General features: G+C 44.6%; 1 protein-coding gene across 1 annotated transcript in view; it reads right to left on the reverse strand.

Moving 5' to 3' along the window:
• NBAS (NBAS subunit of NRZ tethering complex) overlaps positions 1-19,485 on the reverse strand; it is a 540,465-nt gene that overhangs the window by 316,615 nt on the left and 204,365 nt on the right. The window contains exon 31 of the mRNA XM_083178566.1: positions 16,256-16,368. Within this exon, the coding sequence (XP_083034692.1) occupies positions 16,256-16,368 (113 nt within the window). The remainder of the gene's footprint in view (positions 1-16,255; positions 16,369-19,485) is intronic.

The raw sequence follows: 19,485 nt of genomic DNA on the forward strand, positions 1-19,485 counted from the left end.
CTGCTTTACGTTCTGTTTAACTTTTCATTGTTCAGATAAGTCTCAGGCCTAAAAAGCAATAAATAAGTAAAAAATTGCATATTTAGGCAAATTGGGCACAATCACGTATAAAGCCATACCACCCATGACATAACAGTCACTACGAATGCATTGGGGAGGTGGGAGGGTTTCCACATACGTTTAACTTCAGCAACAGAGGGGACCAGTAAACATTTCAATCAATACGCTCTGCCAGAGAATTGCCAAGTGTCTGAGAGATCACCAATCCTGGGTAGCATCTCAGAGGCACATGACCACCGCAAAGGTTTTACAAGATGCCCAGGGAGCCGTGCAGGGGGGCAGGTAAGCTGGCAGTAAGGCTAAGCTGCTGGGCTATCGCTCCCCAGGTTTTCCAAGCAATCAGCCTCACAATACAGAAGTGTAGACATTTATCACAATTGGAAAACATACAGCACAGCAGCAGATGTTCCAGACAGACAATAATGGAAAAAGGGGGATACAGATGCTTAACACAGAGCTGTGCGCTCAGAAAGGAGATAATGAAAGTACATTAAGCAGCGGAGGGTGTGAAACGCTAATAAGTAATCAGCATGCAAAACTGTAATGTTCTAGAGAACAAAAGGCAGTGACGGGAGTTACCCAAGGTAACCGAGTTACACTGTAACAAGTACTTATGCCTGCTCAATAAACTCCGGTGGCTTCTGCAGCCTTGCCCATTTTTCTTGTGGGCAGATTAAGATGGCAGCTTTGGAAATAAAGCATATTTATTTGTCTATTTCTGCCGCACGTTTATTGCATTAGTTATAAGGGAGTGCAGCTCTGCTTATAAAGCTTCTCTTAGCTTGCTGTAAGGAGATATAAAAATGTCTGCATATGTTTAATGGTCGTTCAAATAGCGGGAAATATTTCAGAGGGATGAATGTGACTCGGAGCGTTCTAGAATGTTCGGCTTTCCATTCATTACGGAGTAACCCCACGAGACGGTAAGAGTCACATTTAGCTACTGGAACTTATTATATCAGTGTTTTCTTATTCCGCTTACGGATAGGTTCCCCCTTTTGTTTTGCATTTGTTAGGATGTGTTTATGAAGTTACACTTGTGATGTCATTGCCTTATATGGTCTTCACAGTCACGTTACACCGGAGCATCATGGCTGACAGTTATCCTATGTCACTGCTCTGATGTGAATGCTAATCGTATGGAATGAGGAATGTGTATTGTACGTGCAGTAGGTGATTGAAAAGAATATCCGAATACAGGGGTTCTCTAACTATTTCGATCTGGGACGCTGTCAGACAATAATAATTATTAAAGGACCCCAGCAGGTTACCACAGAATGGACATCACACGTGTGTGATCAGCAAACAGCACATGCGCGCCTGCATTGCCGCTAGTGTGATCCATTAATTTCTTACACAATTGCAGACCTCTTTTCTGAATCCCTGCACTGCAGGTCATGTTTTCTAATATATTCATGCAAATGGTAAACCTTAGAACTGCTGAGAAGGCTTTGGGGATGGCAGGGAGACAGTGAATGACAGGGGAAGGCAGAGGGTGGCAGGTAGATGCAGCGGATGACTGAGGGAAGCAGTAAATGACAGGGAGAGGCAAAGGATGGTAGGAAGAGGCAGTGGCTGACAAGGGGAGGTAGAGGATGAAAGAAAGCTTGTCTGATAACTCCACAGATCTCTCATCCAGTAATACAAAGAGTCTGAAGTAACAGACAATTCAACTGATTTTTCAGACTCTTTGAATCACTGATTGACAGCAACATGCAGTCACGACTCTGCTGAGATGGCCGCAACCCACATTGGTATATATATCCAATTCTGTATCCTGGTAAAAACGTGTGTGTGTGTGTTTGTGTTGCTCATAGCTCCCTCTCTCCATATTCAGCAAGTTTGAAACAGAAGTGTCCCTGCAAAAATTGCCTTCACTTTGGTCTGTCTTGTAGCCTCTATAAGTAAATAGCATCATCAATGACTATTAGTTCTCAGGACTTTCTTTGGTTTTCAGTTTAGAGATTTGGAGGGTTATCCAGCAAGGATCTCAAAAGCAAAATCTCTCTCTAATGGGCGAAAACCATGCTGCGCTGCAGTTGGGGCAGATGTAACATGTGCACAGAGAATTACATTTGGGTGGGGTGTGTTCAAAACTGAAATCTAAATGGTAGTGCACAAATAAAGCAGTCAGTATTTACCAATATAACTCACCCAAATCTAACTCTCTGCACGTTACATCTGCCCCACCTGCAGTGCAGTATGGTTTTGTCCATTGGCGTAAAATTTGCTTTTAAGATCCTTACTGAATAACCCTTTTTGTTTAACCAAATGTGGTATACTTATGTATGTGTGCTGCCACAGATGTATCTAATTATATCGTCCATGTTTTATGTCAGACCCGCATGGCGCAATGCCGTGAACAGAACTGTGCATTCAGCATAATAATTGCAAAAGTTAAGTTATACAAAGTTGAATAAAGGGTGTGCAATTCCCAGCAGATGTGTGCTAGTTGCAGGCAGATAAGTCTTCTCACAATATAATCACTGCTCCTTCATTTCTTACTCTGCTGCTGCTTGCAATACGCCAACCTTTCCATAGACTGATGAGCAATTTATCCGAACAAGACACAAACCAATCAGTGTGTAAATGCACCGCTGTTGTCTGGCTTTTGAGAGCTCTCCGAGGTACTGAAGCCCTTCCACAATGCAGGCTGAAGGAACACATGCACCGCTATCTTGTGGCAATTTACTGCTACTTCCGAAGAGAACTTTATTGCTCAATGCACAGCACCTAATGGGGACAACACAGCCCCTTATAACGGCAGCAGCAAGGACACGGATAACGGCTCTGCTACATCATCCCATGACTTCGTTTACATCATGTCTTAAAAGTTGGATTCTAAAAGGGACATTTGCCAACAAAAGGATCCTGGGAACGAAACTTGATGTCTTTATATTCAAGACACATGTTCCCAGAAATCATCCACTTCTGTATCTCTCCTCTCGGGGAGACGTGTACCTCCTTAATACATAAAGCGCTCCATCTGTAAGGCACTTAGCGGAGTATAAAGTACGGCAATGATGGAAAGATATAGATCAGGCAGGCACTGCGGAGAGGCGGAGATGGAGAGCGGGGATGGAGATGGAGGGTATAAACCGACTCAATAAATACTTTATTAAAGTAGGAAATTACACTAGAACACAGCAAGGTAGGCATAATGCAGAGGGTATTGTGTGCTTAATGGTTTCTTTTAAAGCCAAAAGAAGTGTAAAAACAACTCTTTCGGGTGGACCCCGTTGTTTTGGTTGAGCGGTGGAACCATTTCTTAAACTCTATACATGCGTCTTACTTATTTTTAGACACTAACAGTGTCTGTGTGTGTATGGGTGTGTATATACAGTGCATCCGGAAAGTATTCACAGTGCTTCACTGTTTCCACATTTTGTTATGTTACAGCATTATTCTAAAACTGAATAAATTACGTTTTTCTCTCAGAATTCAACACAAAAAAAAAAAAACATGCAAACAATGTGAAAAAGGTTAACCACTTTAGTGGTATGCCTGGAAATTTTCCGGGCTCAGCTGCGCGGCCGCAGCGGGCTGTCCTGGCCATAGCCCTTGAAAGTTGAGCTCCCCTGCTGCTGCCGCTGCCGCCATTATTACTGCAGAAGTGACCAGGTGGGTGGCCCCGCTCGTGGAGTCCCGGGGCGACCTGTGTTACTCGGGAGTGCTTGGGCATTCAGGCGCCCGAGTCCCCTGAAATCTCCCCAAGCATGGCCTGCCACCTGGTCACTAATGCAGTGCAAATGGCAGTGGGGAGCTCTGGCGTAAGATCGCAGGAGGGCGGATGTCAGGAACGGGGGGGAGGAGTCGGGGCTGGCTGTAGCCCTTTAGTGGTGAGTAATGTTGGGACAGGACAAACCTGCCCTGGTAGGTTTGTCCTGGCGCAGCAAATCCCACCATTCAAGGGGTTAAGGAGATACTTGCAAATGTATATCTATCTACAGTACTAAATACAGTGGGAACAAAAACTAAATCTCTTGTATCATTACGTACGCAAAAAGCAGAACAAAGCTCCTGCACATCATCTAACCAAATATTTACTTGTGCATAAATAAAAACATTTATTTTACAAAAATAAAAGACTATCCCAATTGGCAGGGAAGATTCTCCCTCGTACACGAATTCTGCAAGCTCTGAAATATGGACCTTGGACCTAAATATAAAATAACTGCAAAATCCGCTAAGTGACATATGTCAGTAAAACAGGTTTGATGGTTTCAAGTTATCAACACTGACACAATGAGACCACCAGAAGAGTCTGGATTTCCGGCACTTTGTTGCAGACCGGATGAGTACAAGGCAGGAATTCAGACTCATGTGTAGGAATTATAGCCCTTGGCTACTGTAAACATCCCGGCAGGTATTTGCTAGTTTAAGTAATTCACCTTTCCACTGGTTGTGTTCTACAACAGGCAAGAGACAGCAACTAATGGTCAGTCCTCCTGACCTATCACAGCCCTCAACAAAGACAAAATTTCTTGGTAAAAGAAGAACTAAACCAATACAATAGCTTGCCTTATCAGGATACAGACAGTGGCGGGCTGGGCCGGGGGCAGGGTACTATGTGCCCCCCGGCTGCACAATCACTTAGGGCCTTATTCTAGTTCACTCTTTCTGACAAAATCCTTCTTAGATGGACAAAACCATGTGCACTGCAGGGGGGCAGATGTAAAATGTGCAGAGAGATTCAGATTAGGGTGAGTTATTTTGTTTTTGTGCAGGGTAAATACTGGCTGCTTTATTTTTACACTGCAATATAGATCTCGCTTTGAAGTAAAACCCCACCCAAATCTAATTCTCTCTGCACAAGTTACATCTGCCCCACCTGCAGTGCACATGGCTTTGTCCATCTAAGAAGGAATTTGTCAGAAAGAGTGAACTAGAATAAGGCCCTTAGTGTTTTGGGCCACCTGTTGCACAGAGCCCTGATACAGACTAATACCCTTATTCTGGTTCACTTGCAAAGGCAAATTCCTTCTCAAATGGACAAAACCATGTGCACTGCAGGTGGGGTAGATGTAACTTGTGCAAAGAGAATTAGATTTGGGTGAGTTATTTTGTTTCTGTGCAGGGAAAATACTGACTGATTATTTTTACACTGCACTATACTGTAGATCTCACTTTGAAGTAAAACCCCACCCAAATCTAACTCTCTCTGCACATGTTACATCTGTCCCGCCTGCAGTGCACTTGGTTTTGTCCATTTGAGAAGGAATTTGCCTTTGCGAGTGAACCAGAATAAGGGCCAAAATTCAGAAAGCATTAAACATAATAATCTTTCAGTAGTTAATTCCCAGGAGCTTTAAAAAAGTAAAATATTTGGAAATTGTTTAAAAAAAAATACAAGACCACACATGTCAAAAAAGCCCATATACCTGTTCATGATCTCACCCTAAAGTATATTTGTCTGTACATTTGATAATTAATCATATAAAGGTGCAGTATGTATCGGTACAAAGCACAAGCAGTAACTGGGATCTTGCCGTCCTGCTGAAGACTAAATACAATGTTTGCTGCATGACAGTAACTGATGTGCAAGAGCTTAGACGTGTAACTGAGGGGTAATTCAGTGTCTTCTGATGCAGATGATCGTATTACCCAGCTAATAAGCCCCTACTGACACACAGAAGTACACTTAATAACCCCTGAATGTTTTCGGCTATGTAATAATTGCTGTTAAATGATGTGGGATTGATCTGACTACTTTGCGCATTCAAAATGACACATTCCAAGAACAGATTTGTTCTATAGCTTCTATACTTGAATCTCTACAGCAGGGGAAGATAGTTGCTTGCCAAAGTTTGTTAAGAACACTTTCACAGAGTTATGTTTCAGGCTTCCAAAGTTAGTTTCAAAACTAGTGTGTGGCTGTAGCCCCCAAACTCCCCCTACCTAGTGTGTCAGAACAGAAGGCAAGGAATTGAGACTAGTTTGTTTCAAAGGTACTCTTTACTTAGAAGGGCGCCCACGATTTTGATCGTGGGCATCGTTAGTAAAAAATCTCGGGCATTGAATGCACTAAAAAATCGGGTGCGATCAACCGACGAGATGCCCGAGATTTCCCATAGGGAACAATGTTAAATGTCTCAATTGACCCAATTTTCCTGTTCAATGCCTCAATTGACCCGATTTTTCCATAGAAAACAATGTTAAATGGGCCACAGAGGCCAAATAGGCACCCTGAAGTGTATAATGGCCACCCGAATTGTTAACGCCACCCCACGATCAACGTCAACCCGATGCGTTGCGAGCGCTGCGAGCCCGCGAGGGGCGGCGGTACGCGTCCTACGACCTTTTCATACCCCCACTATCCACGTCGGCGTGGAGTTGAGAATAGAAAGTGTGGCGAGCGCAGCGAGCCACCGAGCCCGAAGCGTGGCGAGAGCAGCGAGCCACCGAGCCCGAAGCGTGGCGAGAGCAGCGAGCCCCGCGAGGGTACGCGGACAGCTGTGAAGCCCGCGAGGGGACGCGGATACCTGTGAAGGTATCCGCGTCCCCTCGCGGGGCTCGCTGCGCTCGCCACGCTTCGGGCTCAGTGGCTCGCTGCGCTTTCTATTCTCAACTCCACGCCGACGTGGATAGTGGGGGTATGAAAAGGTCGTAGGACGCGTACCGCTGCGCTCGCCACGCTTCGGGTTGACGTTGATCGTGGGGTGGCGTTAACAATTCGGGTGGCCATTATTCACTTCAGGGTGCCTATTTGGCCTCTGTGGCCCATTTAACATTGTTTCCTATGGAAAAATTGGGTCAATTGAGGCATTGAACAGGAAAATCGGGTCAATTGAGACATTTAACATTGTTCCCTATGGGAAATCTCGGGCATCTCGTCTGTCGCATCGCACCTGATTTTTTAGTGCATTCAATGCCCGAGATGGCCGAGACGGGCGCCCTTCTAAGTAAAGAGTACCGTTTCAAATAGTTGGAAGGAACAAAACCGACATAAAAAAGTACTGTATGATACCTATTTCCATCCATGTCCGCATTCCCAAAGGCTGCGTTCTTGGTCCCCTTTCTGTACACTTCCCTCCTTGGAAATCTAATGAGCATCTTTTACCATCAATAGCTCCTCTGTGCCATTGATACACAAAACTCACCTCTGTTCTCTCCGCTGCTCTCTCATGTCCCCAGTCTGGGCAACTTGCTACCTGTCCCAGAGCTTTCAAAGACTTAATATGTCCAAAAATGAAGGAATTGTCCTTCACATCCCTCATGAGTCCTCTAGTCTGCTCTCTGGGTATAATCATAAACCCTCGCTTCTGGATCACTCTATGACAGTGGTTCCCAGACTGTGTGCCCAGGCTCCGAGGGGTGCCAGTTTGGTTATCTTACAGAGGTGTCTCGGGTTGGTGATCCAGAACGGATTCCAATTATTTATGGTCAATGTAATAGATAAAATCAATGCTTGTGGCTTCCAATTATAAAATATGTGGATAAACAGAGGTGCACCCTGCCAATCACCATAGGGGTGCGCAGCACTTTTTTTTTTTTTTCTTTTTTTTAATTGAGTGATTTTTATTAAATTTTCTGATACACAGATTAACATAGCAAACAGCCAAATTTATCGACTGAAATTTTGAGAAGATGAAGTAGAAAAAATAATAAATAAATAGATAAATAAATAAATAAAAATAAATAAATAAACAAATAAATTCATTAAATTATATAAAGAAAAAAAAAAAACACATCAATACAATATTAACCCCTTCCTGACAGAGCTAGTTTTTGCGTTCCTGACAAAGCCATTTTTTTCAAATCTGACATGTCTCACTTAAGTGGGGATAACTTTTTTTTGCTTTTACTTATCCCAGTGATTTTGAGATTGTTTTTTCGTGACACATTGTACTTCAAATTAGTGGTAAATTTGGGTCGATACAGTCTGTGTTTTTTTGTGAAAAATACCAAAATGTCGTGAAAAAATGGAAAATTTAGCGATTTGCAAAATGTTAAATTTTCTGCTTGTGAGACAAATAATCATACCACTCAAAATAGTTAATAACTAACATAGACCATATGTCTACTTTATGTTGCCATCATTATTTCAACTTCCTTTTCATTTTTTTGGACACTAGGAGGCGTAAAATATGAATAGCAAATTCTCAAATTTTCAAGAAAATTTCAAACACTGATTTTTTTAGGGACCAGTTCAGTTCTGATGTGACTTTGAGGGACTTGTATGTGAGACACCCCCATAAATGATGCCATTTCAAAAACTGCACCCCTCACAGTATTCAAAACAGCATTTTGGAAGTTTGTTAACCCTTTAGGTGTTTCACAGGAATTAAAACAAAGTGTAGGTGAAATTTCAAAATTTCATTTTTTTTTGCAGAGTTTCAATTTTAATACATTTTTCTAACGAATACAGTAGATTTTACTAGAGAAATGTGACTAAAAATTGATTCCCCCAATTCTTTTGTTTTCATAAATATCCTATATGTGGCCCTAGTGTGCACGGTGACCAAACCACAGGCTTCATAATAGAAGGAGCACCTACTTGATTTTGGAGCCTCCTTTTTATGAGATTATTTTTTAGGCACCATGTAGGTTTCTAGGCACCATAAGATGCTAAAAGTTAGGAACCCCCCCACAAGTGACCCCATTTTGCAAACTACACCCTTCAGGGAATTCATCTAGGGGTATAGTGTACATTTCAAACCCCCAGGGGTTTCACCAATTGTGGTACAACTGGGCAGTGAAAATAAAAAAAAATAATTTTTCATTTTCACAGCTCAGTTGTATCAAAATTGGTGAAACCCCTGGGGGTTTGAAATGTACACTATACCCCTTGATGAATTCCCTGAAGGGTGTAGTTTGCAAAATGGGGTGACTTGTGGGGGGGTTCCACTGTATTGGTGCAACATAGCACCCACCATTCATTCCACCAAAATCTGTGCTGCAAAATCCAAAAATCACTCCTTCCCTTCTGAGTCCTGCCATGCACCCAACTGGTATTTTTTGGTCACATGTGAGGCATTGCCGTACTCGGGAGAAATTGGGGCACAGATTTTGGGGTGCTTTGTATCCTTCATTCCTTGTGAAAATGAAAAATTTTGAGCCAGAACTGCATTTTTCTGTAAAAAATTACATTTTTTTACACAAAAATGCAGATCTGGCTCAAAATTTTTCATTTTCACAAGGAATGAAGGATACAAAGCACCCCAAAATCTGTGCCCCAATTTCTCCCGAGTACGGCAATGCCTCACATGTGACCAAAAAATACCAGTTGGGTGCATGGCAGGACTCAGAAGGGAAGGAGTGATTTTTGGTGGTGGAATGAATGGTGGGTGCTATGTCGCATTAGCAAGACCCCCGAAGCACCAATACAGTGGAACCCCCCCACAAGTGACCCCATTTTGGTCACCAGCTTTGGGAGGGGGGCTGGCGCTGCGGCTGGCGGGGGGGTGGGAGGGGTGCTGGCGCTGCGGCAGCCGGGTGGGTGGGAGTGAGGGGGGCTGCCGGGTGGGAGGGGGGGGGGGGGCTGGCGATCGGTGGTGATCGGTGCTGTTCTTAACAGCACCGATCACCACCGATCACTGTGTTACCGAGCGGCTTAGCCGCCGGTAACACAGAAAACGCTGCAATTGGCTGTTCACATTTGAACAGCCAATCGCAGCGATCGCCGACCGGGGCTCAGGGACAGCAGACATCTCCAAACTGTCACCGCGTCTATGGACGCGGTGACAGTTTAAAACCATGACGTATATATACGTCTTCGGTCGGGAAGTACCTCCCGACCATGACGTATATATACGTCTTCGGTCGGGAATATCTATCTGTATATATATATATATATATATATATATATATATATATATATATATATATATATATATATATATATATATATATGTATATACACACATATATATATATATATATATATATATATGTGTGTATATACACACATATATATATATATATATATATATATATATATGTGTATATACACACATATATATATATATATATATATATATGTGTGTGTGTGTGTATATACACACATACACACACATATATATATATATATATATATATATATAATCATTTCATTTTTTTTTTTTTTCATTTTTACTATGTCCCTAGTGCTGCTGCTGCTGGCGGGGGGAGGGAGGGAGGGAGGGAGGGGGGAGGCAGCGCTGCGGCGCATAACAGAGGGAGGAGAGCGGCTGCCGGGTGCCGGGTAAGCACATAGTGCTGCCGGGTGGGAGGGAGGGGGTGTCCGCGGATCGGTGGTGATCGGTGCTGTACTTAACAGCACCGATCACCACCGTTTTCTGTGTTACCGAGCGGCATAGCCGCCGGTAACACAGAAATAGCTGTGATTGGCTGTTCACATTTGAACAGCCAATCACAGCGATCGCCGACCGGGGGGGGCATTCCTGCCCCCCCCGGGCGGCGAGGGGGGATGTCTGCTGTCAGGGACAGCAGACATCTCCAAACTGTCACCGCGTCTATAGACGCGGTGACAGTTTAAATCCATGACGTACATTTATGCCATGTGTCGGGAAGTACTTCCCGACCATGACGTAAATGTACGTCCAATGTCGGGAAGGGGTTAATAAATAATTTACAGTATCAATATCTTTTCATTCGAACATATGTCTTTCCCAAATTAACATGAATTAAAAATTGATCTACTATTAATTAAATTATATCTTAAGTGATGAATATTTTGATGAAAGCCATCGGGACCAAATACGATAATATTTAAATTCAGCCTTACGATTAATATATAAATATTTCTCATGTAGCACTGTTACATTGACCAAGGAAATCCAGGCCTTAAAATCAGGCCCTGATGAATCCATCTAGAGTCTAGCTATGCAAACCTTAGCCAATGTACACAAATTAATTATATATTGTCTAGAATGTTTATCCAGGACATCATTACCAGATACCCCAAGGCAGCAAAATCTTGGTGTTAAGTTATTTAAGGGAATTCCTGTTACAGATATAGCTTGAAGCACTTTAGTCCAAAATAGTTTAACCACCGGACAAAGCGCAGCACTTTTTATTAGGGAGTGCACCATCAAAGGGTGTGTCTAGTATAGGGCTGGGCAACACCGGCCCTCCAGATGTTGATGAACTACACATCCCAGCATGCCTTGCATCAGTTTCAGCATGGCCACATAGCAAAACTAATGCAAAGCATCCTGGGATGTGTAGTTCATTAACATCTGGAGGGACGGTGTTGCCCAGCCCTGGTCTAGTACAACCTATTGGGAGTGTCTTATACTGCCCATTGGGTGTGTCTAACACTGCCAATCAGGCGTGTCTACCATCATCTATTGGCACTCGCTACAATATAAAAATGTCTCTCAGCCATCCATAACCTCCTGCCTATTTCAGTTTTAGTCTTTTAAGAACTCTGTGTAACGGTACATGCAAAAAGACTCAAAACCATATATGGATGACGCAGGAACTGTATGTAGTGATATGACAATGGTCTAGTACAAATAACAATGCTAACACATAATTGACTGATTGGCGCTTCTTTTAATGGAATATAGTTTTAAAAAGGAAAAGTCTTTGGTCAAATGTATTGCTGGTATTGCTAGCGGCAGGGAGGTGTTCATAAGGGCGGGCACAGCATTAGGGGGTGCCTGTGCACCCCTTACACTCAATGTGTGCAAGCCTATGCCCATCACCACATAACTGGACCTAAGAATGACATATAAGCACATTTATTTAATATTTTTTCTGAAATTCTTGGTAACAAACTTTGGACCTAGGGTTGCCATGACAATTATTCTGATACTGTAGGGCAGTGGTTCCCAACCTGTGGTACGTGTACCCCTGGGGGTACGCGTCCACCTGCTCAGGGGTATGCGGAGGCCCGGCCTGTAATGGCGGCCGCGGCAGTCAGATAGGTTGCTGGAGGGGAGGTGAGTGCATTGCACATCTCTCCTACCCCTCAGTGTGCTTCCCTGTGACTGGCCGCCCGTCCGCCAATCAATTAGAGCTTGCGGGCCGGCAGCCAATCAGGAGCCGGCCCACGAACTTATATTGGCGGGCAGCCCAGTCACTGGGAAGGGAAGGAGAGATATGCAGTGTGCTGTACTCTCCTTCCCTGAGAGAAGCAGCGGCGGCAGCTACACGGCAGGGGGACACTGGACTGTCCTCTCCCCAGCAGCGTCAATGGTGAGTGTGCTGCTGCTGGGAAATACTATGGGGGCATTGCTGGCACTGTGGGGCATACTTGTTACTGGCACTGTGGGGCATTGCTGGCACTGTGGGGCATTGCTGGCACTGTGGGGCATTGCTGGCACTGTGGGGCATACTTGTTGCTGGCACTGTGGGGCATTGCTGGCACTGTGGGGCATACTTGTTGCTGGCACTGTGGGGCATTGCTGGCACTGTGGGGCATTGCTGGCACTATGGGGCATACTTGTTACTGGCACTGTGGGGCATTGCTGGCACTATGGGGCATACTTGTTACTGGCACTGTGGGGCATTGCTGGCACTGTGGGACATACTTGTTGCTGGCACTGTGGGGCATACTTGTTGCTGGCACTGTGGGGCATACTTGTTGCTGGCACTGTGGGGCATTGCTGGCACTGTGGGGCATTGCTGGCACTATGGGGCATACTTGTTACTGGCACTGTGGGGCATTGCTGGCACTATGGGGCATACTTGTTACTGGCACTGTGGGGCATTGCTGGCACTGTGGGACATACTTGTTGCTGGCACTGTGGGGCATACTTGTTGCTGGCACTGTGGGGCATACTTGTTGCTGGCACTGTGGGGCATACTTGTTGCTGGCACTGTGGGGCATTGCTGGCACTGTGGGGCATTGCTGGCACTGTGGGCATTGCTGGCACTGTGGGGCATACTTGTTGCTGGCACTGTGGGGCATTGCTGGCACTGTGGGGCATTGCTGGCACTGTGGGGCATACTTGTTGCTGGCACTGTGGGGCATACTTGTTGCTGGCACTGTAGGGGCATTGTTGGCACTGTGGGCGCATACCCAGTACCATGGGGTCATACCTGACACCGTGGTGGCATTCCCGTTTCTGGCACTGTGCGGGCATACCTGGCACCATTGGAGCATATGTGTATCTGGCACTTTTGGGGGCATATGTGTATCTGGCACTATTGGAAGGCTAACGTGATCCGTTGGAATGTCTGTTGCTTCAGTAATAGAGATTTGACAAGGTTCTGTTATTTTATATGCTGTCCGCAGAATGGGCTGAGCTTATATTGTGGTCAAGTGGTTGCACTTTTTTTTTTCTCGTCATTGCCAGTATGACTTGCCCCTGTTAAGACACACCCCTTTTTAGGCCACACCCCCCTAAAAATTTGACGAGGGGGTACTCATAAATGAAAAGCCTAATCAAGGGGTACAGGAAACAAAAAAGTCTGGGAACTCCTGCTCTATGGGTCTGATTCAGATCCACTCACCGCCCGACGAACTACAGCCAATCCACTTCTAACTGCCATCTTTTAAATCCTGGCTGTAACGTGATCGTTAGGAGATGATTGGCTGGTGTGTTATCACCTTCCACGTTATCACTTCACCAAGCTTAATACAATTGCCCCTCGGTGTACAGGACAAAGGGGTAGATGTATGTAGCAGTTATAAGGGAGGAGAAGTGAGCCAGAGGAGAAGTGGCCCATGCCAACCAATCAGCATTGAAGTAATATCTATAATTTGCATAATATAAAATTATACCGAGCAGCTGATTGGTTGCCATGGGCCACTTCTCCTCTGGCTCACTGCTTCAAACATCGACACCAAAATCACCGCAGCGGCAGCTATATTCTACATTTTTGTCCTTTTCTCTTTGTATTTAAACCTTTTGGATAACCGGTCTAAGGATATATAGGAGATTCTATATCTGTACATAATTTTTTTTATTATAAAAAAGTATAACCTATGTCCACCTAGACACTGCAGTAATACTATATAAAAAAGAGAGAGAAGGCGACATGCTGTCACCGTAATCCCCTGTACGCGCTCCAGGCAGCATTAGCATGGTAATAACATCCTGTACATAACGACATCACTTCGGTGACAAGATGAGAGAGCAACACTACAGCCCTGAAGATCTGTAGTGGGTGACAGCAGGGGTCACTAATACCGTGTGTGCATCATAAGAGGACGGGTGCTGTAGGTGACATGTAATGCGATACAATACAGCAAACACCCGTAGAACTCCCTTCTAGCCAAACTAATCAGTTCCTAATGTCTAGCCTATTATACACACACGAGATCCCTGCTTCTGCTCCCTGTGCTCCCGGCCTAGACTTTGAAGCATATTAATAGAAAAAAATTCAGTCTTGCTCAGATAAGACAAGCTCCTGGCCCTTGAACGGCCAACATGAGACAGGCTTACAGATGTCTCCATGTCACAGAGGTACACAGTTCCAGACAGAAAGTCTTATAGGAGAAAGTACCTCTAGGCAAAATGAGAATCTTCTATTAATGGAGAGGAAATGCCGGCACAGAAAGCAGGCTCTGCAGAAGTGCCCAGGCTAATGGTGTACCCTCGATTTCCTAAGGAAAAATATGGTAAACTTCCAAAATGAACATCTGCCAGCGGCCCCTGATTTACAAACCAATGCCTTATTTAAAGATTGTAGCTCGAGAGAGTAATAGGTCTGTATTTAGATCATGTGCATGTGATTGTCTCCATATTGATCACCCTCTCATGTATTTTGCAATAAAAGTGACGTACTGTATACAGATATAAGATCCACTAGCGGGCACACTTCTGAAGCAGCCTGTGACTGATGCAGTCAATCCCCTATTTTACATACTGTACAAGATTTCCTTTTATTTTCTTTGCATTTTTTTTTTTTTTTAATCAGCCCCTTAAGTCCTGGTGCGATTTTAGCCATTATCGCCGGGGATATGGTCGCTGAGCCACCATATCTCCGTGTGTACAAGGCGACTGTCGCCAGGAGCGTGCTACCGTAACCAGCGGCTTCTGCTTTTCATCAGCGACCATCGCTTATATAGGCAAAATTGAATCAAAATCTGTTTTCTGCCATATTTGGTGCCAATTTGATCCCAATTAGTCTACCAAATAGATAGACTGTGCAGGCAAGACTATATAGTATAGACATAGTACAGTTCTGGGTACTTATGTAGTATCTGGGCTGCCGATTTTTTGATTGTATGCCTTAAGTTAAGGCATACAATCAGATGCGATGCGATGCGATATCGCATCGCATCGCATACGACCATGCGATGCGATGCGATGCGATGACCCGATTTTTCCATAGGATTTAATGTTAAAATGGACTGAGTCCATTTTAACATGGAATTCAATGGGAAAAAGGGGTCCTTTTCATACCCCTACTATCCAAGTGGGCATGGAGTTGGATATAAACCTGTGGCGAGCGTAGCGAGCCACCGAGCCCGAAGCGTGGCGAGCGAAGCGAGCCCCGCGAGGGGACGGTATTCTGTGTCCCCTCGCGGGGCTCGCTACGCTCGCCACGCTTCGGGCTCGGTGGCTCGCTACGCTCGCCACAGGTTTATATCCAACTCCATGACCACTTGGATAGTAGGGGTATGAAAAGGACCCCTTTTCCCATTGAATTCTATGTTAAAATGGACTCAGTCCATTTTAACATTGAATCCTATGGAAAAATCGGGTCCATCGCATCGCATCGCATGCGATATGGTCGGGTGCGATGCGATGCGATGGACCCGATTTCAAAATCGGCAGCCCAGTTACTACATAAGTACCCAGTTCTGTACTATATAGTCAAAATCAAATTTGTTTTTTTTGCCCTGCGATTTGATCCCGATTGGTCGAATAGGGATCCAGTCACAAGGCAATCTCACCATGTGGATAACCCCTTTAGGAGCTGATTGGTTGCAACATTAACACCTTACTCTTTATCACTTCACCAGGCTTAGCACATCTGCCCACCAATAACATTGGTACGATTTAAACCCTGCCAAAAAACAATACTTCTGCTAGTGTAAGCATAAAGGGGCAGATGTATTAAGCCTTAACAAGAGATAAATGCAAAGGTGTTAAAGAGAGATAAACATCCAGCCAATCACATCCTAACTGTCATGTTACAGGCTGTGTATGAAAAAAAGTCAGTAAGGAGGTGATTGGCTGGACATTTATCTCTCCTTATCACCATTGCATTTAAGGCTAATACATCTGCCCCAATATGAGAAAGGTGCTGTACTCCAGACTTGTAAAAACACAATATATTTCTACTTCTATACCTTGTAATGGCAGAATTGTTACTCCAAATTCATCCAGATAACTCAGGGAACGTATAAGGTCGAGCTCCTCCTGCACGGAATCGGGACAGTCGGTAATTAGCTGTAAGCAGCCCCTGCAAAAGAAAAAACAGGATACATAATTCACCCTCATTAGTCATTAATAACTGATCAATCGCTAACCAGCTCATGTACAAATTTAAATATCACTTAATCCAATTAAGTCTATGTCTACAGCAAAGCACCTAAAACCACTTACCTCCTATATAAAAAATACCAGATCAAATACAGTAACCACCAAAGGTGAGACCACGACACAACTCAATCACCTGCCCAGGCTAAATGTTATCAGACTAGGGGCCAAATGTAATCGGGTGTGAGAATCAGAAAGTGAGATTTTGGGAGAGTTTTCCCTTTTTTTTTAAAGCGCCAATCATTTTTTACCATGTAAATGATTGGCGCTTTAAAAAAAAAAAAAGGGAAAACTTTCCCAAAATCTCTCACTGTCTTATTCTCACACCCTATTACATTTGTCCCTAGGTGTGTCAGTATATACATAACTGTACAAACATAGTTGTAGCAAAGGAGGATACTGCATATGGCTAGACCAGGCATGACCAAACTGTGGCCCTCCAGCTGTTGTGAAACTACACATCCCAGCATGCCTTGCCATAGTTTTAGCATTCCCTAATAGCATAACTGAAGCAAGGCATGATGGGACTTGTAGTTTCACAACAGCTGGAGGGCCATAGTTTGGACATGCCCGGGCTAGAAATTACCTAAAAGCAAACTAACAGCTCAGAAATGGATAGGACATCCAATCAGACTGTCTCGTCTCAATGTTCACAGTGGCACTGAGTATTTCAGGAGACAAGTTTCTCAGGTGATAATATTGGTAATGGGAAAGGGATAAATGGGACCTAGGTAGTGTGATTACAGCAATATAATCTATAAACACATTATAAGGTGACAAAAGGAGCGGATCCCCGACACAACAGATGCCATGAAGCAGAAAGTGTGTAGACTCCAAGGCATGTCCTAAAGAAGCTCAAACATGTAACTTGTTGTAAATCACCCATGGAAACACATTGTCCGTAACAATGTCCCTGCTTCTAATACTAAAAGCACAATAATAAACATATCATTTACAATACAGCAGCAGTATAAACATGCAGGTACTTGTTTCCTAGCACGGCCACAATCGCGGGTAATTTTTAATGGTCTGCGATGCGACCGACGCGATGCCTGCGATTTCCCATTGAAATGCATTGAAAAAGTCAAAATCGCGTCGGTCGCATCGTATGCGGCCAAAAAAAGCATGCGATGGTACCGACGCGATGCCCGCAATTTCCCGTAGGGAACAATGTAAAATGCCTCAATTTACCCAAATCAACATAGGGAACAATGTTAAATGGGCCAGAGACTCCAAAAACACCCCTGACCAGTGAAATGGCCCCCCCAAAAATAGTTAACGCCACCCCACGATCAACGTCAACCCAAAGCGTGGCGAGCGCAGCGAGCCCGCGAGGGGCGGCGGTACGCGTTCTCCGACCTTTTCATACCCCCACTATCCACGTCGGCGTGGAGTTGAAAATAGATAGTGTGGCGAGCGCAGCGAGCCACCGAGCCCGAAGCGTGGCGAGCCCCGCGTGGGGACGTGGATACCTGTGAAGCCCGCGAAGGGACGCGTTTACCGGTGAAGGTATCCTCGCTGCGCTTGCCACACTATTCTATTCTCAACTCCACGCCGACATGGATAGTGGGGGTATGAAAAGGTCGGAGGACGCGTACCGCCGCCCCTCGTGGGCTCGCTGCGCTCGCCACGCTTCGGGTTGACGTTGATCGTGGGGTGGCGTTAAGTATTTTGGGGGTCCATTTCACTGGTCAGGGGGGTTTTTTGGGGTGTCTGGCACATTTAACATTGTTCCCTATGTTGATTTGGTTAAATTGAGGCATTTTACATTGTTCCCTATGGGAAATCGCGGGCATCGCGTCGGTCGCATCGCATGCGATTTTTTAGCCCGCATGCGATGCGACTGACGCGATTTTTTTACCTGCGATGCCCCAGATCAACATCGTTGTGGCCGTGCTAGGAAACAAGTACCAACATGCATGTATGAAGTACAGCGATATACTTTATTACCATTCGTCGCATATGTATGTGGTACACATTTCTTTCGACCTTTCTTGAAGTGTAGCACACTATGGGGGGGTTTCAATTCCCGCCGCTATTTCCGATTGAGGAAATAGCGCCGGGCGCCTATTCAATGCTGTCTTGTGCGACAGCAGTGAAAAGGCAGATCGACAGATCGGGCCTGACTTTGAAAGCGGTCGGGCCCGTTTTGTCGATTACAGCCATGAATTGTCACGATGCCCCCTCAAACTCTTACTTCATGCCATCAGTCCTCCCCTCCCCTAATAAGCAGGGCCCTCCATGTTGTGGGCTCCTGCTATGAAGGCAGCAGGCTTGGACCTTTCTCTATGCCAGTCCAATAGTTGTGAGAGCTGTTTATTACCCGATTATATCACTTTACTGTTTATTTGAACCTTTCCTATACTGATGAGTTGTGTATTAGTGTCATTTCTCTGTACTGCGATACGGACGCTTGGCGCTGGTATGTAAATTAGAATAAAACAGATTTACTGTTACTAATTAAACATACAGTATGTTCCCATGGTGGATTATTGTATAACTAGTGACCAGAGTATGAAAGGCCTAGACCATATTAATGATGAACAGCAAAACACAGAGGGAGAGGAAGGGAGTGGGGATATAAATGTATGCACAAGCAGAATAGAATACACAGCTTTTATGTGCAATTATAAGTGCAATTAAAGCGTAGTGTCATCTTTATGTCGTTTTGCAAAACAGGACATTTAACATTCCCAATCACTGCCAGTGCGACTAACGGGGTCACCTTGTCCGAGATCTCCATACTACAGTATTTCCATACTACATTTCTACGAGATCTCCATACTACAGTATTTCCATACTACATTTCTATGAGATCTCCATACTACAGTATTTCCATACTACATTTCTATGAGATCTCCATACTAGCCCCGCACTCGTCGTTTCCACCTCGCTTGGTCTTTTCAAAGAGGTGGAATCTGCAAGTGCGGCAGTCAGAACGGCGAGGTTCGCTGCTATATGCAGTGGGCTTGCTGCGTTCAGCGGAACTTTGAACACGGCGAGCAGCCGACAAGGGGGCTGGACAGCGAGGATGGCATTT

Source organism: Crinia signifera, chromosome 3 (assembly GCF_055691185.1).
Source record: "Crinia signifera chromosome 3, ASM5569118v1, whole genome shotgun sequence".
NCBI classification, from domain to species: Eukaryota; Metazoa; Chordata; class Amphibia; order Anura; family Myobatrachidae; genus Crinia; species Crinia signifera.